Source organism: Silurus meridionalis, chromosome 2 (assembly GCF_014805685.1).
Source record: "Silurus meridionalis isolate SWU-2019-XX chromosome 2, ASM1480568v1, whole genome shotgun sequence".
Taxonomy (NCBI): domain Eukaryota; kingdom Metazoa; phylum Chordata; class Actinopteri; order Siluriformes; family Siluridae; genus Silurus; species Silurus meridionalis.
In genome coordinates, this window is record NC_060885.1 from 34,327,036 (window position 1) to 34,347,761 (window position 20,726).

At 39.5% G+C, this 20,726-nt stretch overlaps 1 protein-coding gene across 1 annotated transcript in view; it reads left to right on the forward strand.

The window, feature by feature from the left end:
• The window catches only part of anapc1 (anaphase promoting complex subunit 1), a 31,880-nt gene extending 13,457 nt beyond the window's left edge, over positions 1-18,423 (forward strand). Inside the window, exons 22-48 of the mRNA XM_046871818.1 lie at positions 83-161; positions 338-374; positions 521-594; positions 826-1,004; positions 2,897-3,123; positions 3,491-3,609; positions 4,365-4,636; positions 7,314-7,548; positions 8,463-8,554; positions 9,140-9,274; positions 9,389-9,471; positions 9,645-9,723; positions 10,798-10,872; positions 11,483-11,553; positions 11,759-11,849; positions 11,970-12,029; positions 12,128-12,321; positions 12,851-12,937; positions 13,157-13,274; positions 13,457-13,534; positions 13,742-13,809; positions 13,896-14,034; positions 14,740-14,826; positions 15,142-15,237; positions 16,020-16,224; positions 17,423-17,557; positions 17,766-18,423. Of these exons, the coding sequence (XP_046727774.1) occupies positions 83-161; positions 338-374; positions 521-594; positions 826-1,004; positions 2,897-3,123; positions 3,491-3,609; positions 4,365-4,636; positions 7,314-7,548; positions 8,463-8,554; positions 9,140-9,274; positions 9,389-9,471; positions 9,645-9,723; positions 10,798-10,872; positions 11,483-11,553; positions 11,759-11,849; positions 11,970-12,029; positions 12,128-12,321; positions 12,851-12,937; positions 13,157-13,274; positions 13,457-13,534; positions 13,742-13,809; positions 13,896-14,034; positions 14,740-14,826; positions 15,142-15,237; positions 16,020-16,224; positions 17,423-17,557; positions 17,766-17,902 (3,252 nt within the window). The 3' untranslated portion in view covers positions 17,903-18,423. The remainder of the gene's footprint in view (positions 1-82; positions 162-337; positions 375-520; positions 595-825; positions 1,005-2,896; positions 3,124-3,490; positions 3,610-4,364; positions 4,637-7,313; positions 7,549-8,462; positions 8,555-9,139; positions 9,275-9,388; positions 9,472-9,644; positions 9,724-10,797; positions 10,873-11,482; positions 11,554-11,758; positions 11,850-11,969; positions 12,030-12,127; positions 12,322-12,850; positions 12,938-13,156; positions 13,275-13,456; positions 13,535-13,741; positions 13,810-13,895; positions 14,035-14,739; positions 14,827-15,141; positions 15,238-16,019; positions 16,225-17,422; positions 17,558-17,765) is intronic.
• The last annotated feature ends 2,303 nt before the right edge of the window (positions 18,424-20,726 follow it).

Sequence of the window (20,726 nt, forward strand, 5' to 3'; positions counted from 1 at the left end):
GTCCCGCTGTTAATGACACACAGTTGCATATTTATTCATAATTTTTTTTTTCTCTCCATCTGTTTCCCCTCCTCTGTCTCAGAGCTATGCGCTATATGTAGTAGGAGATGAAAAAGCTGCTTCATCTAATGTGTCTAAGTACCTGTCCAGGCTCTCTGCAGGTGAGCCGACACTCTTCTTTCAGGGCGTGTGTTTACTTCTTTATTACTTAAACAGGTTTTTCTTTTTCATTATGATCATGATACTGAGGTTAATTAAACAAATAATTGATTGCGTCTGTATGCAGCACTTGGGCATATAAAGGAAATTTAATCTGAATTTTATATTTTATTTTTAGGGCAAAAGAAAGGTTTATGTGATCCTGCTCTGAGAAGGTACGGTCTGATGATTTCTTTAAACGGCAGAAATGTGCAATTGTAACAGCTATAATTGTAGAGAATGTCTGTATTTGGCATCAGAAACCCTTTCATTTTCAAGCTGCAAGTTGTATGTGTGTGTGTGTGTGTTTGTCTGCTTGCAGGCAGAGCAGTGTAAAGCAGAGCGCTCAAACAGGCTGTCTGGCGGAGAAACTGGTGGTGTGGTTGACCTCTGAAGGTATATTTGACATTCAAATCCACAACAAGTCTGAAAACCCGACATTAAAATGTTTTCACGTACTTGGTTTTTATAAGTCTAGTCTATATAACCATATATAAATACCGAATACTAATATTAATCATTATTGCTGAATACTAATGACTAATACATCAGTCTATATCCTGCTACAAGCCGTTCACACACTGAATATCAGGACAAGTGCAGTTTGTAATGTTTTGGGTTTTTCAGGCTTCATGTTAAAGGATTTGGAATCTGTGCCTTTTGGTGTGGCACTGCCAATCCGAGATGCCATCATCCAGTGCAGAGAGCATCCCAGCTCCGATTGGTCTGAAGAGGTCTGTGCTCTGATTGGACGACAGGATTTAACCAAGCAGGCTCACAAGGTTTCCCTGGCCAAAGGAAAACCGGTAAGTAAAACCAAATCGCATTCAGCTTCTTATGAGGTGAGTAAGTAGGGCACACAGAGCGCTCCACCAGAGACCAGCACTAAGTCAGTTTTTTGCAGAGTCAAGTCTCAAGTCTCTGAGCCTCACGTCTGAGTACCGTATTTAGTCATGCGCTTGTTAACACTCAGACTGTTAGCAGGAGATGTTGTATTGCTCATAAGTGAAATGCTGCAATATTATTTTTAGTTAAAGCACTGCTGGTCACATAGTAACTCTGCGTCACTCAAATGCACGCACCACTGATTTATTTAAGCATTTCAAACATCTGCATTGTTGGCCCTGTATCTGTCCTGATGGTGGCATTGTTTTATCTTTGATGTAACTCATCTAGAGTTCATAGTTAAATCCTTTTTTTTGAAGGTTTGAACATCAAAACCAACAATACACCAGTAATTGATGTTGTGCATTCAACTTGCTGGTAAATATCAGAAATTATAGATACTGTACATCACAAAACATCATATTTGTGTGCATGGATTAAAGGTATTAAAATTCTGTTAAAATGATAAAACACTAGCACTGCCCACAGACTGAAGAGCTGGCTCACATTGGCACTTTTCTGCAGCATTTAATGCAAGTCAGACCTGAGTCTAAAAATGATTCAGAAACACGTCAGCAGCTGGGTTTAGTGTGATTTCTGAAATGCATCATCCGGAGTAAAGAGCTTACAGATATGTAAAATAAAAAGTGAAGGTGAGACATAGGAAGCTAAGTACATGTATTATATATAGTGTGTGTGAGGAATGTGTGTGAGAGATCTATTGCAGCTTTCACGGTTATTCACTTTTACTAGCTGACCAGTAATATATTCAAGATATATTATATTATTATATATGTAATATATATATATATATATTTATGTTTAGTCATACATAGCATACTGGTAATGACATGGCAGATAATTTCAGTTCAGTTTGTGAATCAGACTCGATAGGTTTCGATGCAAGTGACAGATTGGGGTGGGGGATGAGGGGGGGTTAGGGGTTGGGTCATGAAGACGAGTAAAGTGGATGATTATAGAAACCTATTCATATTGAAGAAAATGACTTCCCAATATTTATTCAAGTCAAGAACAGTCAAGAGGAGCCCTAGCACTGTCAAACTGTGAAAAATATAAGAAATGATGGTTAATACAGAGGGTTTAATATTAGATTTGCGAGGAAACATATAGAAAAGGTTGCAATGTTCTGGAATAAAAGACTTTGGACAGATTAACCCAAGATTAACTTGTACTAGAATTAATGAAAAAATAATGAAGAAGAAGAAAAGGATGGTCTTCTGCACCACAGCATCTGTTGAGTGTTCTTGCATAGACATGTATGGCTGCCATTGGAACTGGGTCACTGGGGGATACTGCAGATAGTGCTATTCAGATCTATAGTTTATTCTCAGATTCAGTCGAATGTCACCAAATTATAGGATGGAACTTCATAGTGCCATTGCAAAAAAATCGAATGTTTTAATGGGTGGGTTAGTCACCTGACCTCAACCCAGGTCTTACTGAAGACGGGCAGAAACTGGAGGTGGTTGGTTTAAAGCCCTGGCAATAAGGGCATCACAAAGGGAGGAAACCCAGCATTTGGTGATGTCTGTGGGTTTCAGATTTCCGAAAGTATTTGTGCACAAACATTAAAATGAATCCTAATATATAATTTTTATTTTGTCTAAGGATTGTTGAACCTGTAAAAAGAGGGTGATCAAATCTATTGGTGGTGTACAGATACAATGTTGAAAAACTGTGTTGCTGTTCAAATATTTAACCGTGTGTGTGTGTGTGTGTGTGTGTGTGTGTGTGTGTGTGTGTGTGTGTGTGTGTGTGTGTGTGTGTGTGTGTGTGTGTGTGTGTTTGTAAGATGGTAGCACTAAATGAACCACTAGAATCCCCAATAACGAGTGAAGCAGATGAGGAAGAGGATGGCATGGCAGATCTTCATCCAGAGGTGACTGGGCTGATCTGGAGCCGTGACCTGCGTGTTCAGGAGGTTCGCCGTCTGCTCCAAAGCTCTAGACCTGTCCGGGTCAACGTTCCCCACCTGCCAGAAGTCAGTGACCATGAGTATATTGAGGAGAAGGAGAACAAGTAAGAGTTTCATGTACATTTCCTGATGATGTGTATGAAACAGGATTGTCCATGTCCAGTTTACTAGTGTCTGGGTGACTCAACCAGAGAGACAAAAAATGTGCTAGATAACTGAGACAGTATCTGATGCTAATTTGCATGTTTAAATGTTTTTTGTAATTGTGATTTCCAAGCAAAATGTATGCAAAAATAGTTTATGAAATAAGCAGCAGTTCCATTTTACAGCCGTGTTCACAATTTAACCAATTAACAACTATTTACCAATTTTATTTTTTTATTTATTTATTTTTTTTTCATTTTTACTTCCACCAACATTTACGCTTACAAAACAGTAGTTCAACTGTACCTCTGTCCTGTGTGTTTCCAGGCTTCTCCAGCTTTGTCAGCGTACCATGGCTCTTCCTGTGGGTCGAGGCCTCTTCACACTGTTCTCTTACCATCCAGTGCCAACTGAACCCCTACCCGTGCCCAAGCTCAACCTGACTGGTATAAACAAAAAAGCTTTGTCTATATATTTATAGAGCAGAAATGGTGGCATTAGTGGAATGGAAAAACATTTGTGTGAGGCCTTCAGTGAGCGACTCAATTCCAAACATTTATTCCAGTATTTGGAATGTAGCTTGGACCATAAATGTTCAGAAATGTAATTCTGAGGGCGTTCTGGGCGCTCTCAGGCTGTCTCTCTCACAAGTTTAGCAGGCATACTTTCTGCTTTTTGATGTCCGCAGATGATAACCCTCTTCCTCTGTCATGTGGTTTAACAGAGCCACACAATTACAGAAGAGTTCTCCAAAACCATGCATCTGCTCACATTTTCCGCTTAAACAACATGTTGAATAAGCTAGCGCTAGAACTGCAGAGAAGACTTGAAGAGGATTTTAGGTTTCAGTTTAGAATTTGCCCATTTTTGGTATGAAGATCTTTCAGGCCTATGGTGATGATTATTAATACATTTATTACAAAATGTAATACACTTTAAGGAGGAGTCCAGATATCGACATTATAAATGTTTTTAGCAAAAACAATGGAAAAGTGTTGAGGGAAAAGTTTTGCATGTTCAGAAAAGTATTGCCGGTATTGTCTTGGGTTTTAGTCCCACTAATGCCACAGTAATTGTTCGTGCTGTATTGATGGGACGGATGTCGTTACTCTGCTCTGAGTCGGGCCTGGTTATATCAGAGCTCATGCATACAGAAAATGGAGGACCGAGAAACATATTTCTCTTGTACCTCATCTGGAAGGGCGAGCTCCACCCAGGAACACCACGGTGGACCTGAACAGTGGCAATGTTGACGTTCCACCCAACATGGCAAGCTGGCCCAGTTTTCACAACGGTGTGGCAGCAGGCTTGAAGATTGCACCGGCGTCACGTGTTGAATCGGCCTGGATTGCCTACAACAAACCCAAGAGCACAGAGCTGGCAAACGAGTATGCCGGCTTCCTAATGGCACTCGGCCTTAATGGCCACCTCACCAAACTCGCCACACTTAACATCCATGACTATCTGACTAAGGTAAACCACTTATATTATTATTATTATTATTATTATTATTATTATTATTATTGCCTTTTAATTCAGCAATTTAGATCTCTACAATAACAATACCGGTTCTAGATACTGTCTATTAGTAAATGATGCAATGATTGAAGTATATTGGTTATAATAAAAATGTATTTTATTTTGTAGTTGAAATTAAAGGTGTGGAAATATGGCATGAAAAAGAGCTTAAATTTGTTTATAGCACATTGCTGTTTATCTCACCACATTCTCAACTTAACGTTTCAGATCTTTTATATCAATCAGGTAGAGGTTGAAAATTCGTGTTATAGATTAGATTAGATTAGATTTAACCTTATTCCGTCACTACAGTACAAGTTACAGTACAAGGCAACAAAATGCAGTTAGCATCCAAGCAGAAGTGCATTGGTATTTATAATATAATAACCAGTGGGACTTTTTACCTCGTAATCTGGAAGACTATTTACAAGCTAATAAACATAATCACATGACCACTGAGTGTATATTCCCACATCATTTAATAATGTAGAATATAATACATATTCTTATAATTTCCCACATTGTTCTAAATAGATTTCTCCAGGCCAGGCCTATTTATTTATTTGTTTGTTTATTTGTTAATTAAATTCTATTCTTGAATTTGAAGTAATTAAATAAAGAAACAGATTATCTCTCTCACACACACACACACACACGTGCGCGCACACACACACAGTTGTCCATCAGGATGTGTCTATCAGTTTGTCCCATTCAGAATAAGCACTTCAGGCTCTTCAGAAACTCTGTGATCGATCACATTCACACAAGTTTCCTGTTTGAGCACAAAAGGATTAAAGAAATCGCGTCCCTGTCCAAAGGTTTAGTCTGAAATGATAGTAGCAGGCCCCTCTGAGTTTCACAATCTGCTTTACTATTTGACATTTAAATCTGTCTTTCCTTAGTCTCTGTGAAATTCTCTCCGGTTTTGGAGTTACACGCTCTTAATTGTCTTTTTCTGACTTCTGCTCTCATCCTGTTGTTTTCTCACATGAAAGACGAACTTAAAGCACAGTTTCACTATGACATTGCATAGCTTTCTCATTTCCAGTCAAGCCTGGCTCTATCACTACTTTCGGTGGTTACAATGCATATATACAATCTATGGCTCCATCTTTACTGCGTATAGACACTGGTCCTTTACCACATCGAGAATGGCGGCCTGGGCTTTCTAGAATATCGTAGTACTCAATTACGAGAAGCGAGTGAGAAAACATCCTGCTTTACACACATTCATTTGAAAATTCAATGAATGAAAGAAGAACCGTCTATTTTTTGAGCTTTTCTTTTGAACTTCTAAATGTGCTTTGTAATTAACAGCATTTCTCTCCTCAACTTCAGTGGATATGAAAAGTCTACACACCCCTGTTAAAATTGTTTTTTGTGATTCTAATAATTGAAACCAGGATAAATTCTGGCACAACTATTTCCAATCTCAATGTGAAGTTACGTGTAAAAATGTTATGGTAAATAATCAGAGAGATTTTTTTTCTAAATCATACATGGGCTCTCATTTGTTAAAAGGTCTGGATCAGGATGAGCGTAAAGAATGTTTTAAACATTTATTATAAAAGTATATCTAATCAATTTACTCTGTAGTATCATGGTACAGTGTAAAGGCTTTGATCAACAATTTGAGAAAATGGAGCGCATTAGTGACATTAGCAAGAACAAGACATTTCTCCAAAACCTACAAAAGGTCAAGAAAGAATTCCAGGCATGCAGACAAGGAGTCCTACAGCAACATTAAAGGAGCTGCAGGAATATCTGACAGGTACTGATTACTCTCGGCATGTGCCATCAATCTCTCACATGTTTGGGGAGTGGAGTAGGTGGATAGACAGAATACCTTTCTCACAAAGGAAAAAAAAAAAGTTTAATGAATTCAACTGAAATCATGTTTCTAAATGAGCACAATGCCCATGGTGCAGCATGATGGTGGTGGGCAGTGGAGGTAATCATGGAGAGCTACAAAAAACAGTTGATTTCAATGCAAAACATTCAGATGTCTGGTAGCTGAAGAACAGAATTAGATTTTTCAGCAGAACAACGAAATCAAGCATTTAAAGGAACGGGTTCACCAAACGAAGATTCATGTATTTAATTGGCCAAAAAGACAGAGTGGTGAAAAAAAAAATCAAATGATCATTTAACAAACGTGAAATGCAGATTTTTGCTAAAGGATAATAATAATAATAAATTTTTATTCCTTTTTTTTCTCAAAAACATTTTTCCCACATAATTTTAAGGTTATTTCATGTTGTGGTTGGAAAACCTTTTTGCAATGATTTATTTTGGTTTCATTTTTATTCACTTCTGCCATTTTAACAGGGATGTGTAGACTTTCACTTTACAGAAAACTCCTCAGTTCTGATTAATCTGTTAGAAAACTTGAGCATTTCAAGATAGGAAGAACACATTCCCCATCCTGATGTTCACTCGTAACCTGAACTTCTATCTGCAGGATTTTATTCTATACACTGTGGATGAATCAGCAGGTCTGTGTAACTGGCCAGAGTTTAAAGTTGCACTGATTCCACATTGTCAACTTTTAAATTACATTTTGTTTTCAAGGGTAAACAGTTACCAGGGTTTGAGTTTTGAATAAAATAATCCGCACTCTTTTCTTCCTCAGGGTCATGAGATGACGAGTATAGGGCTCTTGTTGGGTGTTTCAGCAGCTAAACTGGGCACCATGGACATGTCAGTCACACGTCTGCTGAGCATCCATGTGCCCGCTCTTCTGCCGCCCACTTCCACCGAGCTGGACGTGCCACACAGTGTACAGGTGGCTGCCGTGGTGGGCATCGGCCTCGTCTACCAGGGTACAGGACACCGACACAACGCCGAGGTGCTGCTCGCAGAGATCGGTCAGTACAGCAGGGGGTCAGTGTGTATGGATGTTATATGGACGTGTGTGTGTGTGTGTGTGTGGTGGTCGTCAGCTCTGTGTTACAGGTGTGTGTGGGGGGTGTTCAGAGAATAGTAATAGAATAATGGGTTTAAAAAACTGATTCAATTGTTAGATTTGTAAAAGCGAGAGAGAGAGAAAATTGTCTCTTTGTTTTTTTTTTTTTTTTTATATTAATGAAACTGTTGGTGTTTATCAGTTTTTATTATATTTATTTATTTTAATGTTTCCCTCTCCAGTTTCTCAAATTTCTCATGCACCTGTTTTACGAGTTAACAATTAAAACATGCCAAATGATTAGATGTTTTCTCCTCAATTAAATGATTTTGAGGTTGACACCACCCAGATGCCCCTCCCATCTCATCTCATGTGTGCTCAACTGGACTCAAAGTACAAACAACAAAAAACCTTTATGTAAAATAACATTTTAATGTATGTTGGACTTACTAACTCGGACTATGTTTATTAGGAATGTCATGAAAATATTTCATCCACAAATGCTTACTTTTTCTCTTCTGCCAGTCAGTACTCAGATGCGTTCACGTTACACTTTAACACTTAAAGCAGCATCAGACCAGCAATGAAAATGTCAGCCATGAGAACAAACAGACGATTTGTAAAATAATATATCATTTAATTTTTATATTTCACTTCACCCTCCACCTGAGTTCCAAATTGGAAATGTTTGCATTCAATCCCAAACAGTGAAAAATCGAAATATCGCACAAGCTCAGCTTGTTTAACGGGCTGGACGTGAGCATGCTTAACTTGTCCTTTTGTTTGTGTGTGTGTGTGTGTGTGTGTGTGTGTGTGTGTGTGTGTGTGTGTGTGTGTGTGTGTGTGTGTGTGTGTGTGTGTGTGTGTGTGACACAGGTCGTCCTCCCGGCCCTGAAATGGAGTACTGCACAGACAGGGAGTCGTACTCTCTAGCAGCAGGCCTGGCACTTGGCATGGTTTGCCTGGGCGTGAGTGTGCGATTTCTGCTGAATTATGTCAAGAATGTTTGTTTTTCTTTCATGCAAACTACATTTCCTTGGAAACTCCTCTGCTGCACTACTTTATATGTATTCGCAATTCTCACGGTCATGTGACTACATCCTTCCTGTAAACTGAAGATGCTCGCTTTCAGAATCCAAACTTGTTTATATCTTTTTTTTTCTTTTTCTTCATGCAAGTGTGATCCTGTACTTGTTTACCTTATCTAATCTGTTTCCTTTTAAGCTAATGTTGATCTAAAGCCTGCTTGCAGATGTAATCTCTGTAGTTTTAACAGTTTCTGGTTCTCAATCCTTCATATTATAGTACTAGTTACATTCCAATTTTCCTTCTAACAGATTAATTATGAAACATCCCAAAAATCAAAAAAGTACATTAAATAAGCAGAATTATAATTAAGAGATTTTAACTTAGGTTTCGTCAAAGGTCAGAGTCGGTGTTTGTTGTAGTTGTCAGAGCGTTGTGTTACAGATAATGTGCATTCTCCAAGTCTACGCGCATCCTGTGCGTGAGACCGTGTGTTTCCCATGCCGACTAAACCTCTTCACCTGTAGCATGGCAGTAACCTGATCGGCATGACGGACCTGAACGTACCCGAGCAGCTTTACCAGTACATGGTGGGAGGACATCGACGCACACACGCCGGCATTAACAGAGAAAAGCACAAATCTCCCAGCTACCAGATAAAGGTGTCAACACTGAAAGCTATTTAAACTACTGCACATTATTAAGGGCGGAAATAAATCAGTGTGTCAGATGTCACCTTTGGGGAAACTTGATAAACTATTAATTATTAATTGTAGGAAGGCGACACGATCAATGTGGATGTGACGTGCCCTGGTGCCACCTTGGCTCTTGCCATGATCTATCTGAAAACCAACAATAGGCAAGTTTTTTTTCTTGCTCTTATTTCTCTTCCTGTCTAGCTTGTTCTTTTTCACAATGTTCAAAACAATTCCTTTTGAAAACTCCCACGTTCTCTTAGTGTGTACTCACGATCAGGGATAGTGTGATCTCACCTCTCTTTTTTTTTTTTTCTCTCTCTCCCTCTCTCTTCAGGTCTATAGCTGATTGGTTGAAAGCCCCTGACACCATGTTCCTGCTGGACTTCATCAAACCTGAATTTCTGCTCCTGAGGGTGAGATGAAGAGAACGAACCAGAGGAAATGAGTGATTCATTTATTGTGCCTTTAAAGTTCACTGTGACCTTTGATCACTTTAGCACTTCCCATTCTCATCACAATCCTCAACTGTACAGTTCCTCTATTGTCCAATTCTCTTATTCTATTAAAAATGTAACACTGAAGTGGCAGTAAAATAATGACATCTTGTTGTTAGGGAATTCTTTTTTTAATAAGGATATCTACCTAGCATAAAGATATTCAAAAAAGAATTAGCACTGATTTATTTCAACTTTAATTCACTATGTAAGAGTTACAGATGGTCAGGAGTTTCTATTGTCTTTATACAGACTGAAAAACTCCAGATATTTAATAAATCTTCTGTTTCTGAATGTTTAATTTTCATAATTGGGAATTAATTCATGGCTGTATTTAGGGCCAGTGTGTTATTACCCTTGATACAGTGGAGAGCTTTAGATCATTGTGACCTGAAATGCTGTCAGATAAGAAAGAAGACCCTACTCCAAGTTGTAAAAAGCCAGGCCAAAGTGCAGGTGATCACCAGCCTTTTGATATTCTTTGGTCAAACTATATATTTTACTGACATGATAATGTTCTGTTCTATGTATATTGCTGAAAGGTTGAGACACTTAATCTGAACACCATTCCAGCTGTGCAGCATGGTGTGGCTGCATCATGTTGTGGGGTTGTTCTGCTGGAAAAAGGCACTGTGCATTTCGGAAAATCGACCATGCATGTCTGGAAACCACTGATTTACTTAAATCTGATTTAGTAATTAAATCTGTACAATAAATATCTTAGCTACTGTGTAGTGAAATGGCCTTTTATGGTTATTATATACCAATATTAAATATTACATCAGCACATGGAAAAGTGTGGTAATGTGTGGTCCTGAACTGTAGCTATTTTTCATCTACCAGCTTGCCATCACCATTTAAAGTTTTAATTGGAATCAGACATGCACATCGTGTAGCAGGTTCAGATCAGGGAATTGAATGAAACCTACAGGGGGAAGATGAGTGCAGAAGCGCTGGATGACTGACACTCAGAGCTTGTGTTTGTGTCTCCAGACCCTGGCCAGATGCCTCATCATGTGGGATGAGATACTGCCTAATGAGAAATGGGTGACCAGCAATGTGCCTCAGGTACAAAATAAACATAATTCAGTGAAACACACACACACACACACACACACACACAGGCACTTCCTTCTTCACTATCACATTCCTACTCCAACTGGCTCTGTAGGATTAAAAAAAACAACTCAGCTTAACTTCCTTCTGTTATGTTAAGATCTGGGGTCACTAAGATATTTTGTAATGAACGTTTTGCAAGTCGCACTTTGCAAGGCAAAACTGTGTTAAGCCATTTTTTGCTGCAATCCAAAGAAGCCAAAAAACATTGCTTAACTAACAGGTTACTTCCATGTGTTGCAGTGTTTGGCCTGAACCAGGGATGTAAACATTCAACATCTGTTGATCATTTTCCCCAGATGCTTTAGAGTATTCGGTTTCTATTGAGGTGGTCCGGAATTAGATGTTAGAATTTGCTAGAGCTGCACTCTGGGAATCAACAGGAAAACCATAGAACCATAGACTATCTACCATTAGAGGTAGATAGTGAGATATATATATATATATATATATATATATAAAAACCTCTAAGTTGATGAAAGTCATGACACTACTGTATAATTGTGATTACTATAATATTATGTAATGTTAGTTTAAAGCTAGTTTTTGTGTTTGTTGGCAGATCATCCAAGAGAACATTGGACTGCAGGAGGAAGCCCTTGTATCTGAGGATCTGAACATGGAAACTTTGTTGTAAGTTCAAATAATGACAATAATGTTTGATCAAGTGGTTGCTTTTGTCTTGACTATAGGGCATTCGTCAGTTATTTTTAATGTTGCATCGATGTCAGCTTTTTTGCATTTGAATAAACAGATTCTTAGAAGGAAGCTTCGAATATAAATCCATCATGACTTGCCTGAAATAATTCTTTATAAAGCTGCATGTTTCTCTGCTCAGACAAGCACATGATTATATCATCGCTGGGGCCTGCATGGCTGTGGGCTTTCGATTTGCTGGATCTGCAAACTCTGATGCTTTTGACTGCCTGGTAAGGGGAATAGCACTACCTTAGAGTTTCAGTTACATGCCTTTTATTCGGTTCTGCTGTTTAGTTTATTATAATAATAATAATTAATATCATTTTTCCCCTGATTTCATTTTTCCACAGTATAAGTTTGCCCGTAACTTCATGAAGTCTCTGACTAGCACTACATCTACAGCTACAGTTGTAAGTTGTATTTCAAAGAAGAAGAAATCTATTAATTGAAGCGATGTAGTATTGTGTTGTCTGATCTCTGAGTGGTGTTTATGGCTCGTGTCTGACAGTCAGGGCAGTATAACCTGCAGACGTGTCTGAGCATGGTCCTTCTGGCCACTTCCATGGTCATGGCTGGCTCAGGGAACTTAAAGGTGCTTCAACTCTGCCGTTTCCTGCACAAGCGTACGTTTGGCGAAATGAACTACGGATTCCATATGGCTCACCACATGGCCTTGGGTCTGCTCTTTCTTGGAGGAGGCAGGTCAGTGCGTCTCACCCACTGAGGGGTCGATAAAGTAATGCAATCCTGTGTTTGGTTCTTGTTTTACATCACAGCTTGTGTGTTAAGTGATACATTTTGAGTAATTTTTTTGAACCACATTGTCATGTTATTCAAATCTAGAACATTACTTCTTCCTGCCTAGCAAACCTGACTGTTTGGTGTATTTTTATCTCACATGCTGCTGCTAGACTGTGAGGAAATCCTGGTGGCATAATGACTCTTGTGTAAGCATCTTTGGTGCAGGTGTATAAGCTGTAGTTTGTGTAAAGGTTTGAAAGGGTGGAGATGAACGATGAGCTAGCATGATGTCAGATGAACACGCCACAAGGGCCTCTCATTTTCCTCCTGAAGCTGCTCAAGCACTTTCATCAGTGCAGCTGTTATTTTTACCCAAAAGCCATTCAAAGGGCTCAGATTGCTTTTAAAACAAAACCCTGATCACTTGTTAAACAGTGAAGCACCATTGCACTGCACAGAACAATAACGCATCATATGGCTTTGTTCACAGGTACACACTGAGCACCTCCAACTCCGCCATCGCTGCCCTTCTCTGTGCTCTTTATCCACACTTCCCTGCTCATAGCACCGACAATCGGTAAATACACGACAGTCTCGCGTCTTTATGGTTCTGCTGAATTCAGTGTCATTGCTGTTTATTTTTGCAGAACTACAGTGTGTTTCAAGGTATTTAAGAGACATTGGCATCATCTTGAGAGACATGTGATTTAATATGGAGGCATCTTGGACCTGTTGTTTTCTCCATGTGGAATGTTTAGAGATTCAGATTTATATTCAGGTCATGTTTTGCTTTTAGATATCATCTCCAAGCCCTCCGTCACCTCTGTGTGCTGGCAGCTGAGCCTCGGCTGCTTGTTCCTGTGGACGTGGACACTCTGAAACCCTGCTACGCCCTGCTCGACATCACCTACACGGTACTGCACACGTACAGAGTTATACATTAGATATTAGTTTTTACAATGACGTAGCGGCAACTGACCGAGTTACCTGATGCTCCTGAACACTGAGAAAACACTGTTAACTACAAGGAGACAAACCTCCTCAGTTGTAGTGTGGATGAGTAAAAATAAACTCATCTAATCGTGTGGTTTAATAGGAAACACAGTGGTATGAGGAGACAACTGTGGAATTGATGGCTCCCACTATGCTCCCTGAGCTTCATCTCCTAAAACAGGTAACAGCCAGAAAATTAAATGAAAGCAAATGTCTATTTGATTAATAAAATTACTGACTAGTCATTTAGACTTTATGACTGGTCGATTTTGGTTGAGGTTAGTATTGTATTGAAAAATGTGGTTTTATATCACAATTTCTTGGTCTGCTGATCTGCATGAGATGGCTTTGTCCAGTCTTCTTATAAACAAGTGAAACGTGTGTGTAGATTAAAGTGAAGGGTCCAAGATACTGGGAACTGAACATCGATCTGACGAAGGGAACTCAGCATCTGCAGTAAGTCTGAATAAAGTGCTTTATTAGAACATGTTAAATATCCAGTGTTTGTATAGACCTGCAGAGTGATGTGTTTTCTGCTCCAGGTCCATCCTTTCCAGAGACGGCGTTCTTTATGTGAAGCTACGTGCGGGACAACTGCCCTATAAGGATGATCCTCGGGGATGGAAAAGTCTGCTGGCTCCGAGCGTCAACAACAGAAACCCAGAAGTTCGCACTTTCAAGGTCTGTCTGTGTGGATGATAAAAAAATTATTTGCAATCAAGACACACAGTATACACTCATTTGACAGATTACATATTATAAACATATAAATATTTACTAAAATATTTACTATTATTTTAAATGGTCCAGCCTGGATTTCAAAATAAATGAGCTAAACAGAACCAGCATTTTAACCTATGCGATTCTTTTTTTTTTCCCCTCCCAAACCCAACATTCCTGTTTCAACAAAACGAAAGTGTTCATGCTTTTGTAAAATTATTTTGGAAAAGTTTGGAAAGCTTTAGGCCTGTGTTTGTACTGATAAGGATATGTGTACACACACACACACACACACACACACACACACACACACACACCTTCACACTCATAAAGAGGGTGGAATTTTACTGTTTGTGTTCCTACATATAGTTATGAAGTAGTTAATCATAATTTACTGGAAAGATCCAGATGTTATTAATAGAGGTAGCAAATTTCCTGTTTACAAACACATCGCCACGCTCAACTCATTTACTACAGTGCAATGCCGTGAAATCGCACACAATGCATGAAGTTTGGAGGAGACATTTCAGCAATTATCATTAGAAAACTATATTAAAACAGGATTTTTAAATGAACATTTCTGTTGAATCAGGAACGGTTTTGATCTCGGGCACTTTTTAACCTTGATGCCGGTCTTTCCTGTTTCCTTTCCTCTATTCCCTGCAGCCTGAAGCCATTTCGACGTTCACGTCAGACGCTGCCTTGGTGTCCTTTGCTAAGTACTTCTGTGAAGCGTCGGAGAACATGAAGAATGTGAGTGGAATGAAAGGTGTAATGCAGCTGGCTGTAAAAAGAAGGCTGGAGTGAATTCAGTTAGACAGCAGCAATGTGAAATTTGTGGTCAAAGCAAAACTGTTAACAGAACTTCATTACTCAGTTATTCTAAGTATCTATATGACTCGGTGTTTATCTTTATAGTCTTTATAGTTTTGCTCCACCCATCCTCATACACTTAGCTCAGGAAGTAATTATTTGTTTTTAGTGTGGTTTTCCCTCATTCTTTTTTTTTTTCTTTTCTTCTCATGCATCTCACTATTCACTTATTTCACTTGACTCTCTGTTCCACAGAAGCAGGAGACCGTGACCTTGTTCTCAGCTATTCTATACGAATGCGTGACCCAGGAAAATCCCGAGATACTGCCCACCCATATCTCTATTGATCAGGTCATTTTATTTTCATAACATAATCGTATTTAGTAAACAGGGAAGGTGAGGGTTCTCATTTAAACTGTAGTTTCCTTTAAACCTTTCAATCGAAATGCTGCCTGCACAGAGCACAAACACACACTCTCCTGGTCCTAAGGGTCTTCTTCCAACAAAAACGTTTAACTAAACTCCTAACTGTCCACTGGAGGAAACGAAGCCTTATCTTGATGAAGGCCTCCAGACTGACAGGTCTAGTAAGTGAGGTATACAGAGAAACCAGTCATTTTGTTGGCAACTGACAACAACTTACATTGTCTCACAATTTAACCTTGTGGGTTTATCTGAGTCATCTTACATGCACGCCTTTGAGATATCTTTAGAGAGATTTGGATGAAGCGTGTGGTGGAAGTTGCCTTATTTTAGGGTCATTCAAATTATTCAATCTGAAGAACTCGAATGAAGCATTGAACTGACTTTTCTTACTCTGCAAGATCAGAACTGACAAGGACGCATCGCAACAGAGTGAATATTAATCATTGACAACTGAAATGACTAATCCTGGGCTGGTTTAAGTTTTTTTTTTTTTTTATGTTTGACGTTCTCATGAAGAAACAGGAAGAGGAAAATTGTACTCAATTGCAGTACACGTTTTTGAGGACCAACACAGCAGCACTGTAAAAACGTGTGGTTTAATGAAATAGAACTTCACTTAGAATGTTTTTCTTTGTCAATGTATCCTTTTTAAAACGTACAACTGGTTAATTGAGAACTGAACACTTGATGCTGTGTGTGTTGTGTAGGTTGTGAAGGCTCTGGAGCAGGGTCAGATGAGTGAGACGTTCTCTCTGTGGCAGATGAAGCTCGTGCTGGAGCTCTGTGAGAGCGGAATATTACAGCAGAGACTGCGGGACACATGCAGACGAAGCCGCGGTCTGCTTTTAAGTTCAGAGTTTTTGCCCGTCATGAAGAGTTCAGCTGACCAGGCTCTAGACCGCTGGCTCTGTGGTAAGAAAAGGCCACGTTGTGAATGGTGTCAGGAAGGGATGCATCGATACCGAGACCAGTATCATATCACTAGTCTGATACCGTGCACATTTACTCATACGCATACTTGTAAACAAATACACCCAATACCACACGATACGCTGTGACGTAAACCGAGCGTGTGCTGTCGCACTGATGAATAGATGAGACAAAATGCAAATGATCTGGAGGTATTTTACTATTAATGATGGCAAGCAAAGCATTACTGCACACTGTGGGCTATAAAATATAACATGGAGGAACTACAGCATCTGTTAAACCTCTTCTTAATCATATCACTAGCAGCACACGGCAGGAACTAATGCTAACACAAACTCTGACTAGCGAGCAGAAATGTCTACAGACACCAACACGTCAGCGTAATGTTCTTATTGACCAGCCAATCTGGAAAACGGTAAAGGATTGTGACATAAATAAATAAACAAATCTTTATAGTTTACTAATGCACTTGAACATGTAAACTGGAGGATTTTAACCATAGTTGAATATGGAAAGGTTTGTTGTTTTGTCCTGATATCAAATATCTGCTAAAACTCAACCTGGTATGGACGAGTCCCTAGTTTCAGGATCTTCATTTGAAGGTGAAGTTGGCCTTTTCAGAATTTAAAGGACCCCTGATTGCACCTGCTTGGTGGTTAGTAGGCAGGAGCTTTTAGCGCTGTAAAGGATTTTTTTTAAATAAGCATAAAGTAGATCACTTTATCACTCTTTCTCCTTCTTCCTTGTACAAATCACAATGAATTCTCAGTCCTTAAATTATATGGAGACTAATTGAACTTCACCTAAGGCAGAAATTGTAATAGTAATAATGATGAACTTGGTATTTTACCTTGTTCTGGTTTTTGAGTCGTATCCAGTGCACTTGTTTGCAGCTTTCAGTGCCTCAAAAATCCACATCATCCGAAAATGTGGAATTTTGTGTGAAGCTCTCTTTTGCCTGCATATAAAAGGAAGTAAATGCTCAGATGCCTGCAAGTTCCACAAAGCTCCTTTTCTAGCAGTGTGTAATAACAGGTCTTGGCACGTGTAAAGTGCTTTAGAAATGTTTGATCTTTAGAAACATCATGAATGAAAAGGGGTGAAAGAAAGGAGGTATATTTTGATTCAGTGGTTTCGTGATAACTCTCCTGTTCTCTGACTTTCTATCTTTTATGCCCAGATAACAGACATGTGCTGCAGGAGTACATTAGCAGACTGTCTACCACTGATGAGACGGACTCCAGTATTCTGGCCTGCTTCTTGGTCTACTACTCAATTCCAAGCTTCAAGAAGATGGCCACAACAGAGCTGGACGGTAAAAAGATGTTGTTTCTGGTCACATCTGTCTGTTAATGTTGTGAAATCAGATTCTTACATGTTTATCTTCTACAGAGTTCACACAGGTTTCCACTGGTTTTTATTGAACTTTTTAAGTAATTAAAAAAAAAAAAAGGTTTCCCTGTCATGTCAGACTCATCTGTTGACTTGTTTTTTTTTTTTTTCTCTCTTTTTCTTTTCTTCAGGATGCTCTTCTTTCCCTGAGTTGTTGTTGAAGTTCAGTCCGTTGGGTGTTCCTGTTCGAGGCCTGCTGCATCTCAATCCATTGTTCTTGCACAGTGGTGGCTTTGCTACACCACCACACTTTTCCTCCGGTCCCTAGAGATCACGAACCCACCGATAAAATGTCGCTTTAACACAATTCTATCAGGACAAATCTTCATTTTTCTAGGAAGACACAAACAACCAAATAAACCTGAAATAAAAAGAAAAGGAAAGAAACTGCATCTCTACTGCATTGCAGTTCTGTAAATAATTTGTATTCATGTTTGTGCCTGTTATAAAGGTGTCAATAAATGATTTTAAAGGATCACTGTTTGGGGGGGAAACCCAGCAAAATCTAAGTTGCAGTGTTTCGTTTTTTTTAAGAACTTCCATGACTGAGAAAACAAGTGTTATTCCTGAGCAAAATGAACAAGCATTCCTGTGCAAATGAAAAACATTTCCCAGCCTGGAAGCACATTGTTAAACACACCCCCTCACATTCCACACTATTTGCATAGCTACATTTTTCTGTTTAAAATGGTGCTCGCCCCAGTGGTGCTTTCACTACTGATCTCTGGTTGTTGTGACTGCAGTCTGATCCTACAAAAGTCTGAAATAAAAGTTCTGTTCATCTTTTAAGTTGGTTTAAAGTGTGTTGCTAGCTTTTATTAAGTGTTTGTGTAAATAGAGTACTTGGAGAACTGTATTCATTGAGTAACTTGGTGAAGGCTTGGGCCCATTACACTGTCAGCACATGACTGATATAAAAAGCGTAGAAGCTATCATAGTTGCGTTTCCTGTACAGCAGCAAGTGATGTTTCAACACTAAGAGAATGACTGGGCATTAATCTCCCGGGTCTGTTTAGAGGATATTATATCATAACCTATCACTTGGCAGTGTTCTAGCAGAGTGTCATCAGTTACTATAGTGTTTTGTAGCTGGTTTTCTGAAGCAGGCGTGTATGTGGTGTTAGAATATGTGATCGAGATCTAATTAGTGTCTGCGCCCAGTTTCTCAAACTGAGCTACAGTAAAGTTCTGTGGTGTTCCAGCAACCTGTCATATTGCAAGAACTGTGTGTAACCACTGGCATTTAACAACCATGTTCTTTAGCCTGCTGTTTTTAGATTTCAGCGCAACTTTGCAGAACCGCTGCATGCTTAAATCTCGAAATGTCCGGTTACAGCAGGTCTAGATTTAAAACCAGCACATCATTATCTAGAACAGAATGCAAAGATATGGCAATACGGAGAGCATCGCCTCAAGGGTTTAAATACTGTAAGATTTCTGATGTTTGCACTGTGTATAAAACACTCCATGTCTGTTTTGCTGAACAGGACAATATTGTGACTTGGTGTTTTACAGTACTATAATATGGTATTGTTTTGTGGAGGAGGAAATTAATGTGATGCAGCCAAAAGATGTCTGGAATGTTAATCAGGTCAATAACCTGGAAAAAGATCTAGACATCCTCGCCCTGTTATTTTTAGGTATACACACACTTGTTTTAATTCCACAGCCATGTTAACAGTTCACATGTCATTCTGATAAAGGAAGTGGGTGTTTGTCTGTTCCTTGGGCTGAATGACTCTACAGCTCTGTGCAGTTGATGTGAATTTGGTTTTCATGCCCTGCTTTTTTTCTGCTGCTGCTGCTGAGCATGTGGGAACAGGCATTCTGAAGAACTTCCTCTCACGCCCCAATTCTTTTACACACACCTCATTTCACCATCCTAAACGTCCCATGGAAAATCAGACTGCATTTTCAGCTTTTTCCCCCTCCATGTGGCCAAACCCAGAAGATCGTGGAAGAGTGCAGCTGCATGAGTTCCTCTAAACACTCATTGAGCTCCAGTGGAATTACTTTGTAAGCAGTAATCTTTCCAGGTTGAGTTGTTTGGAGAGATCTCGAGGCGCTTGAATGGAATAAACTCGAAACTCTAAACTCCATTCACCCCAGCAGGAAGGTTTGAATGTGCGCGAGGCTGACGCTCGGGAGGAGTGGGCGTGGCCAGGCGCGCCGGACAGACTGAGCGCAGCTCCACTCCATGAATGAGTGAAGTCCACGGCGAGGAGAAGGTGAAGTGAAGTGAAGTGGATGACACATTCAAACTCAAAAAGAAAGAGGAAGATAGCAGTGAGATCATTTATTCGAGCAGACACGTGTAAGTGACTATCCGCAGTTAGAACCTGGTCCCAGTCCGACAGATCAGTACTGCACTAGAATCATCGGTAAGTTACCATGGATTTGTACATTACACTCACACACTCCTGTCTCTGGACTCAGAGTCAAATAATCATTATCTAACACACTTCTGGACTTCTTTTTTACATTTTAATCTAAGGGTAAATGTTCTACTGTTATACAGGAATGTAGTGTTTGCAGGCAGGTTTGCACATGTGCCAGAGTTCTCAGGGTCTAATCCAATCTCCTTTATTCAAAATCAATATTTATGCAAATCTCCAACTTTGACCACTTAGCATTCTAAACTATGAGATGTGCAGAAGGAGAATAAAATCGGGTTCTCTGTATGATTAGAGCAGAATTGCAGAGTTTGGTCACTTCTCATTGGGCGCTGATCAGAAGAGGAACTGTGCGGTGAAGCAGGTCGAGTGAACAGAACTTCCTCTTCCTTCTATTTCAAAAAGATACAACTACAGAGGAAATGCAAATGATCTTCATCTCTCCATGAAATATTCATGACGTTATACGGAGCTCATCCGAATTGTTTTTCTTTCTTTTTTTCTTTTTGTAATTTCATTTGACTCTTGTAAGAATTTGCACTGGTTTTATTTGAATTGGACCGGTTTATAGGTCACTCCCGCGCGCTCCTGCTTCTCTCTGAGCCGGGAAAAGAGCGCTTTTCTAGGCCCTGCCTGTGCTCTGTGCGGGGATCCGCTGCGTGGGTCTGCGGCACGTCACGTACTCTTTTCATCTTTTCC